Below are 21900 nucleotides of genomic sequence, written 5' to 3' on the forward strand. Positions count from 1 at the left end.
TTTATATTAAAAAATTTAGATTTTTGTTATTATTTAAAAAATTTTTGTTTATAACAATAAAACTAATAACAAATAAAATAAATAATCTATAAAAATGTGTTGCTCAATAAAAACAGAATGTTATGAACAAAACTTTCACATTTATGTAGTTTGTTTAAAGCGTAAATATTAATATATATGTGTTTTATGCCCTTACAACCTCCTTAAAATAATTTCATTCTGAAAGATTACTTTGAAGACTCTGATCGCAGGACCTGCAGGTCTCATCTTTAAGCAAGTGGTTGCTGTCTCTTTAATTTATCCAAGGTTTTAGATTTTAGAGCATCAGCACACATATGTACTACATATCGGTGCATACGTGGTGTCATCCATACATGGTGGATTAGCGCGCGCCTGCATTCAGGCCGCTGTCGGATCACGATGAAGCTCGCGCGCGATCTCGTCGGGATCTACCGCGCTGCGCTGGTGAAATACCGTACCTATGACTTTTTGACGTGCTTTTAACAGATTGAATTGAAAATGGCTCCGTGCAGACTCTCTCGCCGCGATATCCGTACCGAGCGCGCATCAGCGAATATCCAAACGCGAGCGCATACCGAAACGGACAGGCGGAGGAGGGAGACGCGCGCGCGCGCGCGAGAGAGAAAGAGAGAGAGAATTCTTCTTTTCCTCCCACTCTCCCTGCATCTCGATCTCTCGATCTCTCCTCGTCGATCTATCTACCTATCTAGCTACCTACCTACCTACCTACCTACCTACCTACCTACCTACCTACCCCTCCGTGCGGACTCCGTCGGACAGCGGATTCTCTCTTTTCATTTTTGCACATTCGCTGATGCAGCACATCGCAAGCTGCACCGGAGGGGGAGGGGGAGGAAGAGAGGAAGGGACTGGACCGGTCAGTCCGTGCAGAAAGGGGTGAGCAGAAATAATGTCCTGGCTCATTTTTTAAAGCCGCCCCCGTATCCGCCGGTAGGATGGTGGTCGGAGTTTTACGGGGGAAAAAAAAGTGACGGACGCGTAGAGGTATAGGTGCGGGTGTGGACGTGGGCGCGCGCGCACGCTCGGGGATCCGATATTATACGGCATACGCTATACGCGGCTATACGCGATAGCCCGACGCGCGGCGCGGCCGTGGCCGGTCTGCCACTGGATGTGAAACGGTCAAAGCCAAAAAGCACTCTCCGCCGAAACGGGCTATATATTATCCGCAACCCTTCAAATACAGAACCGTCCGCGAAGAGATCCATATATAACGTATAACGTGTGCGTAAGCTCCACTTGTCCTGCGAAATCGCCAGCCACCATCTCTCTACTCGAGCTACTTTAGTATTCGCAATTTTATTCTTTTTCTTTTCTTTTCTTTTTTACTCTAGGCTCTCTATTTTTTTTCTTTCGTTTCTGTTTCTTTTATACAAATATACTAACTCTCTCGTAAGTATAGTTTATTCTACTGTTAAATCATAAAATCAAACTTCTATATTAGCAAATTTTGTTAATTGGCAGAGGATTATCGGTATCGCCGATAACTTGTTGTCACACGCGCGTAAATATGTATATTTAAGTAAATATTATATATAAGACGATAAAATTAGCATTCACTTATGAAAAGAAAACACAATTTTTGTTCATAGAAAATCAAGATAAGAATTAGAAATCCATCTATTCAATCGAGCAATGGCTTAAGAAATATAATATTTGCCTGATGCAAAGGGATTGCAGTTCCTTTTGAAAGAACGTAAATAATAAATGATATGTATATACAATTTTAAATTAGTACTTGCGTATTATATATTTTATCACAGTGATGATAGCTATTTCTGTTTTCTTACTTTTCCATTAAAAAAAAATTTCATTAAGAAGGTAGTACTGATTTAAGATATATGCAAATATACTCAATAGTCGCGTATATTATAATAAGGAAGAGAGATGGGCGTGGTTACGAGGGGTTGCGTTCTCAGTTACGATCTCGTCGACCAATGCGAAGCCGTTTTACCTTCTGGCAACTGTTGCAAACGCAAGCGCCGTCATGCCTACCTCTGCGATCTCGCTATAGGCTACCGTATACTGGACGCAGTATTGAATCTGATGACGTACAGGCGCAGACTCGAATGCTGGGTAAGAGAGCTTTGTTACGTGTGCGCGCTGTGGGTTGTGAAAGATGGAAAATGGATAGATTAATGAGAGAGAGAGAGAGAGAGAGAGAGAGAGAGAGAAGAGAGAGAGAGAGAGAGAGGAAAGCTGTTGATTTATTTTAAATTAATCTATTCTCTGTTACATATACTACTTTACCCTCTTAATAATTTTTAATAATCTTTGTCTTTAGAAAGACATTTATATAAAGATTGAACGAGTAATAAAAAATAATTAATATTTATTTACATTGCTGCTATTATACAACATATAGATTCTATTGCAGATAATTTTATTTCTATCTCTCTCTCTCTCTCTCTCTCCTTCTCTTTTTCTTATTATTATAATATAATTTAATTAATTTTATTTGTATATTAGTAAAACATTCTATTTGTATCCGTTCAATTCTAATATATCATCCATGACTATAATTTAAGAAAAGTGTTATATTTTTTGTAACAAAATAAATTTATTTCAACTACGTTCAACTATCATTGTAATGACAGCAGCAAAGTCAGATTGAAAAATTGAGTATTGCTTCTTTTCCGTTTTATCATCAAGAGTATCGTTCTTCGGAACAACGTTTCAATGCCAAAATCATACTATCTATTATTTGACTTGTATTATTGTAGAAATATTTATATTTATCATCGGCTTTTGGATGATGATTATAAACATCTTTCATAAATTCGCCGTCCGGAGTGAAGAAGAGGATCCTTGGAACGTAGGTTCCGTCCGGTTGAAATTTTGCTTCGTCTTGCGTGGGAATCTCATCTTTTCTCACACCCACCATAACAAAGCTGCGAAAAAATTTACACAACGAATTTAATATTATACATACATATAGTATCCTTTTAATCTTTACGCGTTTTGTTATCTTTCATTTGTCTTTGTGTGTGTAGTTCCCTTCCTATATTTATCACTCGATCTAATTGTACTCTTCAAACGTCAAGTTTAAGAAGGTAATACACTCGCGATATCATTCAAAAGTTAAGTCCCATCAGCGAGTATCAATGATGATACTCCCATTCCCGCCATTATGCAATACAGTGAGAGAAACTTTTTTGCTTTCGCGCCTGTTCACATTGCACGCGGAAAAAAAAGTGAATTATACAAATAGACGCAGACTAATTGTAAGACGCAGCTCATTGCTTAGTTACTTATCATTGTCAATCCCCTTTGATTCACATGACACATTAATAAATGTTTGCATTATTTTCACGGCTCTATTTTCCAAACTAACGGTAAAAAATTATGACATTTTTTTCCATAATATCCATTTCATATTCCTCCATCGCACGCTCGTCTTTTTTTTATTAGATAACGTATCACTGCTAGTTTAGACCTTAGAAAAATAAATGCGACATTTTCATGAACTTTGTATAAGCGACACGTATAAAAAGTGCAGTTTTTAATTGCTTATATCTTATTGTTAGTATCGATACTAAGGTCATTAATTGTAGTATAAGCGTGTCAACGTTTTCTAGTACAATTAATGTACAGTTTCAATTTCAAGAGAATTCAATTTCTGACTATTTTCAATTGGCAAATGTGCTACTTTAACTCGTAAAAAGACATTTGTTTCGCTTACAATTCGAGATTGTCGATATCTATCATCAATAGTACATCATCTTGCGTATATCTATGTGTATATGTATACATATATATATCTATAATATATAATTATTAGAACTGTAAAGCCCAAGACACAATGCGAGGGAATAGCGATAGCGATAGGAATAACACGATTTCAACTTATCAGAAACTGTGTATTCCGATATATTCGATTTCTGATAGGTTGAAATCATGTTATTCCTATCGCTATCGCTATTCCCTAGCATTGTGTGTTGGGCTTGAATCTCGTGCACCACAAGCCTTCGATGGTCTATAATACATAATAACATATCTAGTGACAGGAATTATGTCTTCGCATTATGTGCGCGCGTTTTCAAGTTGGCAAGTGATTCGCAAGTAACCACCAACTCTGCAAAGTAGGGAAATATATATTGTACTTAGTGACGTTCAGTAAAAAGTATTTACTGCTGGCTAAGATCGAGAATTCTGATCGAATTGGTGAATTTGGGCTTCAATTTCTCACAAGTCGGACAGCCCGGTTTGTGGATTAGTAGAAATATCGGTTTCCGGCAGATTTTCGCCTCTTGGAAGCCTTCTTGTAAATTTCTCCATTTGTACATGCGTTCAAAGTTGCGTGAATTGCGATTAGAATCATCGTCGGCGGCGGCGATTACATTTCCGAATATGTAATAATAACAGACCAAGGCTGCAGTAACGTTCAGAGAACCGAGACATTTCGCGTAACGCATGATTTATAGATTCCAATTGGGGGCTGTCAAGTTTTTTAACTTGATTCAATAACGTTACATTTGATTTTACGTGTCAATTTAATGTGGTTTGAAATGTATTGAACGCTTTTTCAGCCAACTTCGCGCTTCTTAACGTTCGTAATGCTCTAGAGTCTAGTTCGTAATTAAAGTCACTAGATCTATAAAGTAGTACCGCAAACTCGCATCCATTTTGACGCAAAACGCGACCATTTCGAATTTATGCATTTATATACGTACTTTATTTAGAAAAATGAAGCTGTCAAGTATGTAAATCAATGTTTTTTAATTGTAATTACTTTATTTATGAACAAAAGAATATGTACAAATTAATTTATGTTTTCTTTAGTTTAATACGGGTTTATTTGTGTAGAAGTTTAGTGCATGAAAGTGCACGAAGGGATATGTAAGTACAATTTAAAAGATGAACCATCCAACCACCATGCTTGGAATCGTGTACTATGTGCACTTTGGCCATATGCTGGATTCACACTGCATCTGACGTGCGTCATGCAACATCCGACGGTACGAAGCCATGCGAAATGCTGTTCACACTGCATACGTCGTCGACTAATACGATTGAAAATCTGTAGGTGGCGTAAATGGTTAATGATCTCATGCTGCATGTTTAATGTTTTTCCAATGGTGACATCGGTGACACACGCATATAACCTAACTAAAAACTTGATAAACGTTTTACATTGAATTCTTGATGGATAAAAAAAAGTTACTTTTAATTAGAAGAAAAATATTATTGCAAAGTGCTCTAAAATATGTTCGTTATAAACGGATACAAAACAGAAGAAAACAAAGAGAAAGACAGTACTGGATTCGTTCTACTAAAGCTGATTCTACAATGAATCGGTAGTCGGAAATCTTAAGTCTTAATCAGTTCTAACCTAAATAGGTGACTATGATTTTTTGCATCTACTAGTTGTTAATTGTACAGCGAGTCGTTTAGCTCGATTAATGGGAAAGAAAAAAATCGAATTTGATCAGTCTTACGAAAATCAGTAGTCAGTCGTACAAGTTGGCTGTTGGCCAACTCCGCTGATTCACCGATAAGACTTAGGACTACCGACTACTGATTCATTGTAGAATCAGCTTAATACTAGACGAAATGAACAAGGAGCAGCAACGAATTTTGTGACTAAAATGGAATCCCAAAAAAATCATAAAAATGAAAAGTCAGGCCATGTTCAAAAAAAGATCCTCAAAAATTTAAACCTTTAAAAATTCAAATGATTATCTAAAATAATATATTACCATGAAAAGTAACTGATATATTATTAATAAACGTGCCAGTTCAAAGTGAACATACATAAAGTGTATATTATCTAAATTTAATAATATATTACCATGAAAAGTAACTTGTATGTTATTCAAGGTGCAAATTCAAAACAAACATACATATATAGTAAGTAAAATAGATTACAATTTGATTCTAGAAAATAAGTCGATATGTATGTTATTATTCTTAGTGAACAAAAAATAAAAGTCGTTTATTGAGATTTGATTTGAAATTTATACTAGCCCGTACGATGAAAAATAATTGCTTGTAATTCCAGAGTATCAATTTGTTAATGACTCGGAAAAAGAACATGGCGGCCTGCTTTCGAGGGATGAAAATAAATAATTGAAATAAAAGAATTATGAAAATTGTTTAGATTAAAAGCCTCCCATCTTCCTTTAGTAAAACTTCGAATTTTTGTATCAACTTCGGATTTTGAGTTTGTTATGCCGTATTTTCAGTGAGTAATTTATTGATAAAAAAAACGTTGCCTTATTACCTGAAACGAGTAAATACTAATTAAACCCAAAATTCATAAATAAGAAGTTCTCAGGTCAAGTACAAAGAAGCTGTACATTTAAAAAGTTATTGATTATTTAACGTAATATATATTCATTTCGTTATAGAGCTTTTGAAAATACGATTCTAATGTAATACTTTTCGTACTTCAAGTGTTGTAATAATTACTCTGTAAAAGCTTCGACATTATTTCTAAGTGGACACCGAGAAACTCATCAAAGTTTTTTGAGAGCAGGCCGCCATGTTCTTTTTCCGAGTCATTAACAAATTGATACTCTGGAATTACAAGCAATTATTTTTCATCGTACGGGCTAGTATAAATTTCAAATCAAATCTCAATAAACGACTTTTATATTTTGTTCACTAAGAATAATAACATACATATCGACTTATTTTCTAGAATCAAATTGTAATCTATTTTACTTACTATATATGTATGTTTGTTTTGAATTTGCACCTTGAATAACATACAAGTTACTTTTCATGGTAATATATTATTAAATTTAGATAATATACACTTTATGTATGTTCACTTTGAACTGGCACGTTTATTAATAATATATCAGTTACTTTTCATGGTAATATATTATTTTAGATAATCATTTGAATTTTTAAAGGTTTAAATTTTTGAGGATCTTTTTTTGAACATGGCCTGACTTTTCATTTTTATGATTTTTTTGGGATATCACCTACTTTTCAGAGTACAGATATACGGAGTAGCTTTCTAGTAATGCAAGTATCACAAATGTATATATATATATATGCATTATATATATTTTCGATTTTTATCACGTAACTTTCTATAAGCTACAATTTATGCAATACAGTTAGAAAAAATTGAAATATATGGTATACACATATATAAATATACAATAAATATATGTATATAAATATATATTCTGTACATATACATTTTATTTAATAGTATATATGTAACTGTTTATATAATTATAATAAATATTTATACCATACGTTACATATTTATTTCAATTGCAACAGAATGAATTTATAATATTCTATGAATATATACATATATATATACTGAAAATAAAGAATGGGCCCCTACATCGCCCATTCTCGTGAGAACATAATCATATTTTCTTCGTCTCTCCGATTTTAACACGATCTTTGACATAGAGATTTTTTTCTTGATGATACTCTTTGAAATATCATAAAGTTATTCGATAATAAATTTTTATTATTCATAGCAATATATCGAAAGAATTACCTCTCAAATTGACTTTTCCAAGCTTAGCACAAAATTAGTATAGTCAGTTATCGTTGCTATAAAGTCATTAGCAAGTTGTTTTTATAAATGATAAAATTTACGGCGTTAGTTTACCTCCCATCCCTGCATTTTTTATACAAATATATTTGGATAAAACGCTGCCCATTAAGAAGATATTAAAATAAAAATGAACAGTTCACCTCCGATGACCCTGATCCTCCCACACATTACGAAGGTCATCATACCGAACAACCTTCGAAAGATTGTAGCAGCCACCCATCACGCGTTACAAAGCTATGCAAAAAAATTAAAATGGCCCTGACTCATATTGTCAAGGTCGCGACCCTGAGTGACCATTGGATACTTTCAGCAGGCGACCGCTGCTCATTAGGAAGATATTAAAATAAAAATGAACAGTTCACCTCCGATGACCCTGACCCTCCCACACATTACGAAGGTCATCTCACCGAACAGCCTTCGGAAGGTTGTAGCAGTCACCCATCACGCGTTGCAAAGTTATCCAAAAAAATTAAAATGACCCTGACTCATATTGTCAAGGTCACGACCCTGAACGACCATCGGACACTTTCAGTAGGCGATCGCTGCCCATTAAGAAGATATTAAAGTAAAAATGGACAGTTCACCACCTGTGACATTGATCCTCCCACACATTAGGAATGGTCATTACACCGAACAACCTTCGAAAGAAAGTAGCAATCACCCATCACGCGTTACAAAGCTATGCAAAAAAATAAAAATGGCCTTGACTCATATTGTCAAGGTCACGACCCTGAGTGACCATCGAACACTTTCAGCAGGCGACCGCTACTCATTAAGAAGATATTAAAATAAAAATGAACATTTCACCTCCGACGACCCTGACCCTCCCACACATTACGAAGGTCATCACACCGAACATCCTTCGGAAGGTTGTACCATTCATCCATCACACGTTACAAAGCTATCCCAAAAAATTAAAATGACTCCGACTCACATTGTCAAGGTCAGGACCCTTAGTGACCATCGGACACTATCAGCAGGCGAGGATGAGAGAGGACGGAAGGGGGTGAGAGAAGACGAAAGAGAGTGAGATAGGACGAAAAAGAGAAAGGTGTTAGGGGTGAGAGTGGGGGTGGAGGAACGTTAGTGAGGGAGGGGGTGGAGTGGATCGAAGTTGGGGGAGGTGTGAGTGAAAGTTGAGAGGACGTTAAAATAATTAATATAACGAAAGAGGATGAAATACGACGAAAAAGCGGGTGGTGAGGGTGGGGGTGGGGGAGGGGGTGGAGAGGGAGGAGGGGGAAGAGTGGATCGAAGTTGGTGGAGGTGCGAGTGAAAGGTGAGGGAGGACATTAAAATTATTAATATGGCCTTGAAAGCGGACAGAGAAGAAGAAGAAGAAGAAGAAGAAGAAGAAGAAGAAGAAGAAGAAGAAGAAGGAGACGTTACTTCATTTCTCACGAAATCATCACTTTTTGACCGCTCATATGTCTAGAACGGCTTGACCGATTTTCATTTTTTTGAGCTCAAATTAGTCGTGGCGATGCCGCCTTCAGGATATGTTGCGTCCAATTCAAAATTTTTTATATTTTAGTAGTTATGCAACCTCCAAAAATGGACTTTGGTGGTGCGGGATAAGAGACTTGTAGTGTTTCTCATTTCATTTTCATTAATCTTGAAGTAGTTTTTTTTGAACATGGCCGGAGACACTACCGCGTCTCCTGATTACATGACACGGAATGGTATTATAATTACATGTCACCAAATATTTGTTTCATGATTTATTGAAATTAATTACTCCATTGACTGAAAAGACAACAACTACTTTCCGAAAACCACTTCCTCTCATTTAAGATTAAGTTTAACACTTTGGTAAGTTTTAAATTGAAATATATCCAGCATGGTGTTGTATTGTAGTTGTAGTGTTTATAAAGTCTATTCTACAATTGCGTAAGCATAGTTGTAAGTGATTATAGTTATAATAATTGACTAATCACAGTAGAATATTCTCCTCATATTCGACTGTGATTAGTCAATTTTTACAACTACAATCACTTACAACTACGCTTACGTAATTGTAGAATGGGCTTAAGTAATTGTAGCCAATACAAAATATATTATTTAATTTGATAAATAACAATATCACATTGTGGATGTTCATAATTTCTAGTTGTATTGAAAAATTAAAACTATTATATTGCAGTTACTTGACATCTGGAGATCTTATGTTGTCTATGATAATGTTGTATAGAATAGGAGGAAGCACAGTGACTTGTATTATTTGTGAAACCTGTGAAGCTATTTGGACTGTATTAAGCCAAAAAGAATTTTTCCAACCATCTGAGAGAGGCTGGCTCAAGATAGCTGATGAATTAGAAAATTGATGGGACTTTCCCCATTGCATAGGCGTCATTGATGGGAAACATGTTGTAATACAGGTAATTTGTAATAAAGAAGTTGTTCTTAACAAACTTTATAAAGATTTCAATAATGCAGTTGAATAAATTAATAAGCCGAATGTATCAAATATTTTTTATGAATAAATCTAAATCTACCGGTATTTCATAATATTTTATATCATTTTTCTATTTAGTTTTGTTTAGATTCTGGTATATTAAGATATTTTATTGCTTGCATTACTTTTATTGTTACAGTAACGCATTAAATAAGATTTCATAAGTATCCATATGGAAATTATTTCTAAATTTTAATTTGTAATTGTATTTATAATATTTAGTTTCATTATAAAACTGTTTTTAATTCAAAATACTTATAGGCATCAGAGGATTCAGGTTCAACGTACTATAATTACAAGGGCCAGTATAGTACTGTCCTGATGGCAATTGTTGATACCTCTTACCGCTTTCTTATGGTTGATATTAGTGCACAAGGTCGGCATAGTGATGGTAGAATTTTTAGGAATTCTATAATAGGACAATGATTTGCCAATAAGGACATGGATTTACAAGCTGTATCACCACTCCATCCTAACATATCACAACCTGTACCTTATATAATAGCGATGCTGCGTTTCAACTAAACGAATACACTTTTTGCCCGTATCCAGGCAGACAATTAACTAATACAAAAGAAATATTTAATTATCGACTCAGTAGAGCAAGAAGAATTGTTCAAAACTGTTTCGGTATTATGGCTGCACGGTGGAGAATTTTCAGAAGACCAATAAACGCTTCACTTGAAACAACAATCTCAATAGTCAAAACTTGTGTATATCTTCATAATTATTTAATGTCAAAACCCGAATACAATCCATCAGGATACGAAGACTACGTTAACAGTGAAGGAAATATAGTACCAGGCAATTGAAGGCAACAAGAAAATGTTAATATAATAGATAATATAAGAATGGCGGGAGCAAATGTCCATTCTCGATACGCATCTAATATCAGAGATACGTTTGCATTATATTTTCAAAATGAAGGCGCGCGCATACACGCGCAACACACACACACACACACACACACACACACACACACACACACGTGTAACGTGAGAGGGTTTGGAGTAAAAAAATACTAGGACTGCGTTCGGAAACATCATTCAGGTGCCTCCATGTATCATTTTATCCTTATTTAATATTGGGTGAACAAGGATAAAACGACAAGCGAGGGCACTCGGGCGATGTTTCCGAACGCAGCCTAGAGGAGTAACGAACTCCTCTAGGGTCCTGATCTGCGTCACACACGCACACGCGCGCGCACACACACACACACACACACGTGCACTCACGCACACAAGAGATGTAAATCCGACCGAGCAACCTCCACGTGGTACATCTTGGATAATTCTAATGCTGGCGGTATTTAAATTTTAAAGACTCAACTCAGGAAGTTCTCATCGGAAAAGAGTTTATGATATGTGTTTTGAAAACGTCTCAATATAACCTACAAGAATCTGAAATAAAAAGTAGGGGGTTCCATTTAAAAAAATTAAGTTGACCTTGACGTGACCTTGACAACGCTATTCTAGGTCAAATAACTACTATCGTTAAATGCGTCTTTTTAAGCTTTACAACTTTTGTTTGAAACATTTTTTTCTAAAATGTATCGTTTATGAGATATTTGGGTGTATCCAGACTTTTGGCTCACCCTGTATAAGCATTACGATTGTGAAGATGAATCTATACGCGATGCGCAAATCTATTATAAAATTATTTTTAAAAAAGTGTATATATTATAAGCATTATAATTTTAATTTTATATGCGTTCATCTTTAACTTTGAACAACTCCATTAAAATTTTTCTTTGTAAAATTTCAAATTTCTCTTTTGATAGCTGCTTTATTCGCGATCCTAAGTAATTTGTAAACGTAATTACTGGATCTAGCGAATCAGATGTCGATATATTCCTGAGAGCCGCATCTGTTACTTGCAGTCGATTCATCAAGTTGGTTTCGAAAAATGATAATTGTTCATTTGTTGAAACTTTTTTGGATATACGCGATCGTTTCGCTGAAAAGAGTACTTATGAGAAATACAAAAAAAAAAATAAATTATTAGTAGATTAGTAAACTCAGACTTACATTTTTGAGAAGTGTCACCAGCACTGCTACTTAATGGCTGCGTTCAGCAGACTCAACAGTTTTGCAACCGTTTTATGATTGTCTGTTGAGATAGGACCATTCTTCTAGATCTAAAAATATGATCCAATCAGCGCGAAGGAAACTTCCAACAGTTGCAAAACAAACGTTCTGCTGAACGCAGCCAATGGGTGCATTCAGTACTACAACTGCTCACTAAGCGCTCAGTGAGCTCTTGCATCTGATTGGCATATTCTGTTAGAACTAAAAATATAGACGAAACAGATTCAAGAGCTCACTGATCGCTCAGAGAACGGTTGTAGTACTGAATGCACCCAATGAATCGTTGTATCTAACACATCAGTTGTATCTAACACATTAGTTGTATCTCACATTTTGTTGTATCTAATATGATAAATACTTTCTTGTCATACATTACAAATATTACTTACCGTTTAAAAGACACGCATAGACGTAGGAATTCCATAATTTCAAAGTAAGGTCACGATTCCTTCTTCGGCTTGTACGAAGCAGCGCTGCCACTTGCTACATACTTTTTTTGTTCTGTTAGTTTACGAACATATGTGTCCCGTAAATTCCGCCATTTGATTTGTAATGTCCTGGGTACTACGTCTGTGAATAATGTTTTTTTATTATATCTTTATTATATTGAAAACAGCATTCAAAGTTTAAATATCATAAAAATGAGTTGTTTAAACTGTAACATATTCCTATAATCAACAGATTGAATCTTTGAATCTTTTTCTTATATTAAATTTAAAGAAAAAAGATTTTAAATAACGTAACAAAACTTACTAAACATTTTGTCTATATCAGCCCATGCCATTTTAATACTGGCTGCTCCTCTCTTTGCATACGGAATTGTATGATCCCATAGTATTCGAGTCTGCTCTACTGTTTCAATAAAATTTTCTATATCCTCAATTATGCACAGAAAAAAATGAATTCCTGATTCACGTATATTTTTATTCTTGTTTGCTGTTTACTTTCATTTAAGTATAAAATGTTCTCTCCAATTATAAATGTTCACTGGCGTCAATAATAAATAGATTTGTGCAAAATATATTTTATTCTTAAAATTGTGTTCTTATTTCTAAAATCATTACATAGTTCTAACAAACTCAATCGCATTATTTAGAAACTATTTATTCTTGGATTTAGAATTACAAATTTGAAAATTCGCCGGCAGGCGGCAACAATATGTATAAGGGCCTAAAGTCACTAGATTTATAAAGTACCGCAATCATTCCACCATTTTGGCTCCAACAAGCGGCTCATTCAAAACGTATGTATGAATGTATTTTGTAAATAAAAAGGAAAATCATAAATTATATTAATCAGTGTTTTTATTTACGATTGTTCTTGTTTACATACGATTTCATAGTAACGCTTCTACTACTATGTGTATTTGATTCTTTAATATCAATATTTTCCTTTTTTAGTAGTAAAGTGGATGCGTGCTATAACAAATGTTTTAATAAGTTTATAAACAATATTGTGACAAGATGGTACAAAGTCTGTGCAACAATTATTTAAAAACATTTGTACAAACTCTATAGGTTTTAACTTATTAGAGATAAAGTTATGTTCATTTCTTCTAAATAATAACTCACATTTGTATACAATGTTATATATTTCTATGCTTGGAAATATTAAAACATTATCCTTAAATTCTCTTAATCTAATGAAAAAATTTTGATTATTTGGATCATTCCTGCAATCAGTTGTACGTTTTATTTTTCATAAATATATAGTTATACGTTTTATTTCATAAATATTTCTCAGATCTCAGATTACACCATTACATAATAGATCTTAGGTTAGATACATTGCACTTAATGTGTAGATATACGTTATGAAAAAGCACTATTTACACTTTTCGACGCCATTTTGGCTCCAAATTCTTATACATTGAGGGTGCGTTCCGTTTCTTGCATGATGTGCAATGCATCATTTATCCTTGTTTAATATTCAGTGAATAACAAGGATAAAAGATGCATCATGCGTGAAACGGAACGCAGCCTCTGCGGGATTCCGCGTGATTGATGCACGTGACTTGGTGGTCTCACAATAGTGGTGGCAGCACCAATACGGAACCTCACTCAGCGCGAACGGGAAAAAAATTAGAATCGAAATACATCGTACTCGGAATTTGTAGTGGTATCACAGAAGTAATGATGTATGTGTATTTCCTAAAAAATTGAGAAATATATCTTTGGCGAAGGTTCTATGTATACATACATACGATGCAATGTATGTAATATACACCACGGATATAGGAAAGTAGGGATACAGTGTGAAGTAGACGAAATGGCGAGGGGAGTGAAGCCGAAAATCCGGAAGGGGAATCATGCTCATTACTCTCACGAATAACGCGATTTATCGATGGTTGCCATTACTATGTATCCAACTACACCTTACACTGAGAGAAAAGGTTTTGTGATCATAATAAAAGTTTGGTTGAAAAACACTCAAAAAAGTCTTTTAATTATTATAACGAAATATTAATTATTACAAAGAAATATTGCAGAAGAAAAATTATTTTTTCTAAGAACAACTAATTTTTTCTTATTAATTAACAAAGGATGATTTAATTATTCTTACTAATTATTTTTCTACTAAAATATTTCTTTATAAAAATTACAATAATTTCTTAATTGTATTTCAACCAAACTTTTATCATAAAACTTTTTTCTTGATGAAATACATATATGAAACATATGAAATGATATTTTATATGCTTTTTCTAAATTTAGTTATTCTTCCGATTTTCGCTCGTGATCATTGATATTTTTACAACCAATTGCAGCGCACATAGGCATATTAAATATGATTTTTTCGATGTAAAATATTATATTGTAACTAAACAATAACAAAACACAACCATATAACCACATTTAACATAATGATTGACGATTCTTGAATAAGTTCTCACTTTTGTCAAAAGGGCGCGCAACTAGTGAGGGTAATAGATACCATCTCTTTGCCCCTGACTGCTTCACCCCCGCAAGAATAAGCTGTATCCCTACTTTCCTATATCCGTGATATACACTGGCTGTGTTCTAAAATTCACTACCGCTATTAAAAATCTGTAGTACACATAACGTGAACTATAAGGCTTTTTATTTTTAATTGAACTTCTAGCATTTCTTGCATCTCGGTTCATCTTTTCTCTTTTTTTCTTCGCTTTGTATGAAAAAGGTAGAAAGTTGAACCGTGTCACTATTGTTTTTTTTTTTACTTAAAAAAAGGTTAGGAAACTTTCAGAGCATTGCAAATAATTATAGATAGACACATCGAAAATATTACTTATCTAATTTTTATATTGATTTAGGAATATTATATATTGTTATTACTTATCACAAATTGATGTGTATTAATAAAAAAACCATGTTACATGACGCAGCAGCCAACCAAAAAAAACACACACACACACACACACACACACACACACACACACACACACACACTGGCTGCAGTCGCTTTGTCGCTTGCAGCGCTGTAAGCATCAATTGTCCTTGTTTAATATTTAATAAACAAGGCTGAAACAACGCTTAAAGCGTTGTGATCGCCAAAGCGAACACAGCCTAGAGTACACACACACAAATTCGTCATTTTGAATTTCACTCAATTGCTCGATTTCAAACGTTATTCATACGATTCCTTGTATGTCATCATAATGTGCGCTTGATTATATTATGATTTCTAACATTAAAAAACTGTTGACTCGGAGTGACATGCCCCTCGGTGTTTTCTTTAAAGGCTGCGTGCCGTTTCACGCATGGTGCGCATGATGCATCTTTTATCCTTGTTATTTACCGAATGTTAAACAAGGATAAATGCATCATGCACATCATACGTGAAACGAAACGCAGCCCTTGTTTCTTCTACATATATTGCATCGACATGTATGCATGTGCATTCATACATACATACATACATGCATATATATATATATATATATGTGACAAACGGACGCGCGCCGGTCGCTTTGAGTCATTGGGCGCGTTCAAGTTAACAAAGCGGCTAGCCTGCTAGCCGAGCAAATAAACATAAACTCATGGTTTCTGCTGGACGCGGAAACGCTTGCCGCACGACAAAATGTGACGCGGTAGCCAATAAGCTTACAGCTCCTAACATGTTCATTGGTTATCGCGTCGCATTTTGCCGCGCGGTAAGCATTTCGGTGTGCAGGAGCCATCAATCTTGAAATATCGGACTTATTTTATCAATATACACGATTAAAATTTAATATTAATCAGTGCACTAAAAATATAATTAAAGAATTACCGTTTAACATGTACAATGATTTCTTTTCTTCTCAACACTTTTCACTAGATAGATTGCACATTGCGGGAAGAAAACTTATGCTTAATAAACTAAATTGGTTAGAATCAAAAGGTAATTACCATTCGAATGAAATTAAAAGTATCAAATATTATTGTACAGTTCAGGAACAACCATCACTCAATAATAATGCCATTTCCGGGAATAATAATAATCTCTTTGAAAATAAATATAGTTTCGAAAGACCAGTTGATATTCAAAAAAAAAATATATGAAGTCAATTTAAATCCGTCAAAATTTACACTAATCAAGTTTGAATTTAAAACACTTAACAATGCTTCATAAATTTTTCGAGCATGACTTTTCCAGGGGAGGTCCAATGCCTATTACAACTAGGAGAAAACTTTTGTCTCTCTCCTCACAATGTGGAATCTATCACTTTAGAATTTATTAAACATATTGAAGATAATTTAACAAAACTAAAAATCAACTCGAATGGATTCAGAAACAGTTTTTTCCCATACATACAAAATATTAAAAATATCACAGAAAATAGATCGGACATAGATGGTATGATCTTAGACTCTTTCGATGTTACTAAACAATTTCTTAAAGAGAATCCACAAGTATTGTTAACGCGAGTGAACAAAAGCAATGTGGTTGTTGCCATGGATAAAATTGACTATATTGATAAAATGGAAGTTTTATTGTTGGATACCGATACGTATACTGTTGTTATGCGCAATCCGACTAACAAAATTTTAAATGATTTGAAATCTTTGTTGCAAACTTGGAAAAAGAATGAATATGTGATCGATCATACATACAATTTTCTCAATTCTACAAATGCTATAATACCAAGGGTATATGGATTGCCAAAAATACATAAAACAGGTAATTTCTTACCTAACATAGTCTCATCCATTGGAAGTCCCTCAAGCCCATGGCACATACAAAAACGTAAGGCCGTAACACGTAAGCAGTAAAGAAATCGTACTGGGCGAATCAGACTAGGCATTAAAGATTGAGATTGAAGATTGAAATTTGACCAATCAAAACAATAGGAGCTAAAATTCCTTTGCCCTCATTGGTCAAATTTCAATCTTCAATCTTTAATTTCAATCTTTAATGCGTAGTCTGATTCCGGCCTTACACAATTTAGCTGTTTTTTTAAATTTTGGATTCTTGTTTTGAAAAACCAATGGGGCACATTAAGAACCATTTTCAACTAGCCAAAGATTCATCACAATTACATTTAACAGATGATTCAGTCCTTGTTCGACGTTGTTTCTCTTTTCACTAATGTCTCAGTGAATTTAGTTATTGAGAGCATTGAAAATAGATGGTCGAACATACAAAATAATATTAAACTACCTAAGACTGAATTCGTTAAAGCTGTGAGTTTAGTGCTCAATTCCATGTTTTTTAGTTTTAACAACAAAATTTATAAACAATCTTATGGAGTGCCTATGGGATCCCCTCTGTCTCCTTTAGCAGCAGATTTAGTCATGCAGAAACTTGAAAAAGTATCGCTTAATAAGTTAAAATTTACGCCAGGTTTTTAAGATACGTGGATGACATCGCTCTTTTGATACAAGAACAGAATATCGATTCTTTATTGAAAGAATTTAATGATTTCCATCCCAGATTAGGATTTACAATGGAGTTGGGGGGGATAAATTGAATTTTTTGGACTTAACTATAAAAAAAGAAGGAAATAATTTAATATATGACTGGTATCACAAACTTACATTTTCAGCACGTTATTTAAACTTCTTTTCGTGTCCATCCTTTATGCCACAAAGTGGGCACTATCATTAGTTTGATTGACAGAGTATTTTCTTTATCACATCTTAGATTTCATTGTAAGAATTTTGAATTTATTATTAGCATTTTAATGAATAATGGATATCCTTTGGATTTAATATTCAAAAATATTATAAAAAGATTGTAATATCAAAGTCCAAACTATTCAATAGAACAGAAGCAGTTTCAAATAGAAATAGACAGAATAACAAGATTAAATATTTCACCATATCTTATGTTCCATCTTTCTCTGACAAATTTCATAGATATTTCAAGAATAATCGGTTCATAAGACTAGCATTTACTAGGATTAATAAATTGAATTCTTTCATCAAGGAACAAAAGGACAGATTATCAACTATGACACGTTCTAACGTTGTATACAAGATCAATTGTCAAAATTGCGATGTCTCCTATGTGGGACAGACAAAAAGATTATTAAAATCAAGAATAAGTGAACATCGAAACCACATTAATCGAAATACATCGCAGAACATTATTACAGAACATAGAATTGAGCACAATCATGATTTTGATTGGGACAATGTTCGGATTTTAGAGGAGGAAAGGAGTTATAATAGATTAATCTCTGAGGAAATTTTTATTAATAAACAAAACACACATTAAACTTGCAAAACGACACAGATTTACTGAGTCTATTGTATTATGACTTAGTCGCTAAAGATTGACGTAACTTTGTTTAATTTGCTGCTGATAATATGTATATTTTTATTTTTGACATTTCATGTTTACATTTAATTTTTATCAGCGGACGTGCTCTCTATTTCCCCTATAATATTCCTATTGTACTTGACTATTTCATTACAACGATATCTCTCTCTGTATTCACATCTTTGTAACAGAGCATCGTTAAGCTTATCGTTACGTAAGTTTTTAGTAATTTTGACTAATATAGTTTATTACAATTAATTAAAGTTCTTTTGAATCATTTATTTTAGTGGAATTTTTTGAACATGGACTGTTTGTATATTCAGTAAAATATAACAGACGACTATTTGAAAATTCAAACAGCGACAATAGTTTAACAATGTTTTGATGATCTAGCGTTTTTACTTTAATTTGAATTTAATTTTCATGAAATTATCTTAAACACATATATTCTACACTGAAGAACACTCAATACCAGAGTTGAAACGTCCTGTATCAAATTTTTTTAATTTACATTTTGGATTACACACGAACAACTGGTGTCGGCTCACATTTGGCAATTCCTTTTACATCAACGTATCTAATCGTTTAATTTATTTGGAAAGTTTTTCGTATTTTAAATTTATTGTAAGCATAATTGGTTGTTACTTATAGATCCAACCAATCATATTGGTTGCATCTATAAAGTGACCAGAAGCGACTAGAGATCCTCAAGTAACAGATGTGGAAATTGAAATCGCTACGGGATTGGTTGATGACGATGTTGCAAGAATATGGCGCAACCAATGGCGCAACCGTATTTTATTCCCACTTACATAAGATAAAACGCGGCGAACATTCATTGAAAGTGAATTTTTCAGTTAACATATTGAAAAATCGCTGAAATTTCTCTGAAATTTTGCTAAAATTTCTTTGAAATTTTTTCTGAAATTTCTCTGAAATTTTTACTGAAATTTGTCTGAAATTTTGCTAAAATTTTGCTGAAAATGAATTTTTCAACTAAAAATCGCTGAAATTAAACTGAAATTTTTCTAAAATTCTGAAATTTTGCTGAAAAATGTTCCAAAACGTAAAATAATTTCAGCGAAATTTTTCCATCAGGGAACCCATTAAGCCCTTTTATCTGGATTTCTTGGGAAATATTTCATAAGAAATTCCTTAGCCGCTGAATTTTTACAATTTGGCACGCAACAGCCTGACATTGTTATTTTCTAGATATTACCTATAATTGTTTACTTATGCGTTATAAAGTCATATACATTATAGGTTAGGAATATGCCGTTACAATATTTTCAATTACCACATCAATTTTACAACTTATATGGCATAATAATATTTTATAATAATATTGAATCATTATTATCTAAATTTGTACTTACAAACATATATAAGTATCACACATATATGACACATATAGGGGAGAGCAAGGCTATTTGAGCATAGGAGCAAGTTGATCAAATGTAAATATCTAAATAATCAAAATATATATAGATACGTCTATGCTTGCGTAATGTAGCACAAAGACAGAGATTATTGTACCTTAATACAATAATCTATGTCCGGCTATCAACAACCAAATACGTACGCTTTTCGTTTTTGTATATCAAAAGTAAAATTATTAGGTGAGTGACAATCTTGCGTTTCGCGGGTTTTCTCCGTGTTCAGATCGCAAGATTGTCACATAGGTAACACCCGTGAAAGCCTCAAGAATATTATTAGGTGAGTATTCTTCTTGATCTACATGATAATTAGAGCGATTGATAATAATCAAATGCGTTTTTTAGATATAAGTTATTATCGTAATTTTTAACTTTAATGTTTAAGTTGCTATTTTATTTACGGTTTTTCAGTTATAAAAAAGTATTTCAGTCAACACCGATATGGGGCTTGTTGGGCCAGTACCTCATATAACTAACCTTATACATTCAGCTGCTTAAATGAAATCTGTCTTTAACAATGCTTTTTATTCTATGTCAACGATTAAACATATATTTTACGTTAATTATTATCTATTATAAAGAGTAAAGATTTTAGTTTTTCTAATTTTGCTAATTAAAACATTTAAAAAGAAAGAATATTACAAATTATTATATTTAAGATGAAAATAATAAAAATTTGATTAATATACACATAATCCTTTCATGTTTTTAATTATATATAACTTCATTAAACGGTTACCTTTATGGCTCAACTTATCCTTCGAGGATGCTCAACATGCCCCATAGATGGGACATATTGGTCCACTTTGCATTCTTGTAATTAACGTAATTTTTTTCTTATTTACGAGATATATTAAGGATTGATAAGCATTTAATTATTGAGCCAGATGAACATGCAACATTTTAAAGCATTTACCATTAATCTATCATAATTGTGTGAAGATTTATAATAATTTAAAGAAAAAGTGTCACAACTAGCCCCGCTCTACCCTAATGGAGGCCGCCATGTTCTTGCAAATGCTAGAAGTTCGCGCATCTTTTACTTGAGGATCTCTAGAAGCGACGACCGCTCACTGAGCGCTCACTGAATAAAAAAGAGATTAATGTCTGATTAATATGTTTATTTATTATAATTCGTAACGTAGAATAACTTGTCTATTATAGATAATCTTTTATATCATATTTCTTACTTATTTATTACTGTTTATTATTTCTCTAATGTCGTGTTTAGGCCGTAAGGTTATGTAGCGCTCAGTGGAGCGTAATTAGTGCATTCAGTACTACGACCGCTCATTGAACTTCCCGGCCGTACTACCTCCAGATCAGACCAGACCTGTCTTCCTCCAGAAACGGAGGAGATCTCTGACCTGGAGTTGACATACCTGCTTGGGCTCGAGACATACCCAAAAGAAGCCGCCTTTGTCCTGCATACGCTGGGCATTCACATAATACGTGGAGAGAGGTCTCTTCCTCGTGTTCGCACTTCCTGCACTTCGGGTTGTCACTGTGCCCCAGCTTGTGCATGTGATAGTGAAGCCATGGCCCGTGTAGATCTTCACCGCCAGCCTGGCTTTCTCTCTCTCTCCCAGCAGGGCCCTCGCCTGCCTGCACTTGGTTCTTGTCTCT

General features: G+C 33.8%; 1 protein-coding gene across 1 annotated transcript; it reads right to left on the minus strand.

The window, feature by feature from the left end:
• Positions 1-2553: 2553 nt before the first annotated feature.
• On the minus strand, positions 2554-4530 carry LOC108728150 (thioredoxin domain-containing protein 12). The gene is made up of 2 exons (XM_018456561.1): positions 4174-4530; positions 2554-2933 (listed from the first exon to the last, which is right to left on the minus strand). The coding sequence occupies exons 1-2, from the start codon at positions 4455-4457 to the stop codon at positions 2690-2692; spliced, it is 528 nt and encodes a 175-aa protein (XP_018312063.1). The 5' UTR covers positions 4458-4530; the 3' UTR covers positions 2554-2689.
• Positions 4531-21900: the final 17370 nt, after the last annotated feature.

This window comes from Mycetomoellerius zeteki, unplaced genomic scaffold, assembly GCF_001594055.1.
Source record: "Mycetomoellerius zeteki isolate Tzet28-1 unplaced genomic scaffold, Tzet1.0 scaffold113, whole genome shotgun sequence".
NCBI classification, from domain to species: domain Eukaryota; kingdom Metazoa; phylum Arthropoda; class Insecta; order Hymenoptera; family Formicidae; genus Mycetomoellerius; species Mycetomoellerius zeteki.

Excerpts from the sequence above, each read along its gene's own strand:
- LOC108728150 (XM_018456561.1), bottom strand. The coding sequence starts at position 4,457 with ATGCGTTACGCGAAATGTCTCGGTTCTCTGAACGTTACTGCAGCCTTG. Across the intron at positions 2,934-4,173 it reads ATTCTCGATCTTAGCCAGCA|CTTTGTTATGGTGGGTGTGA; the intron begins GTAAATACTTTT and ends ATTTTTTCGCAG.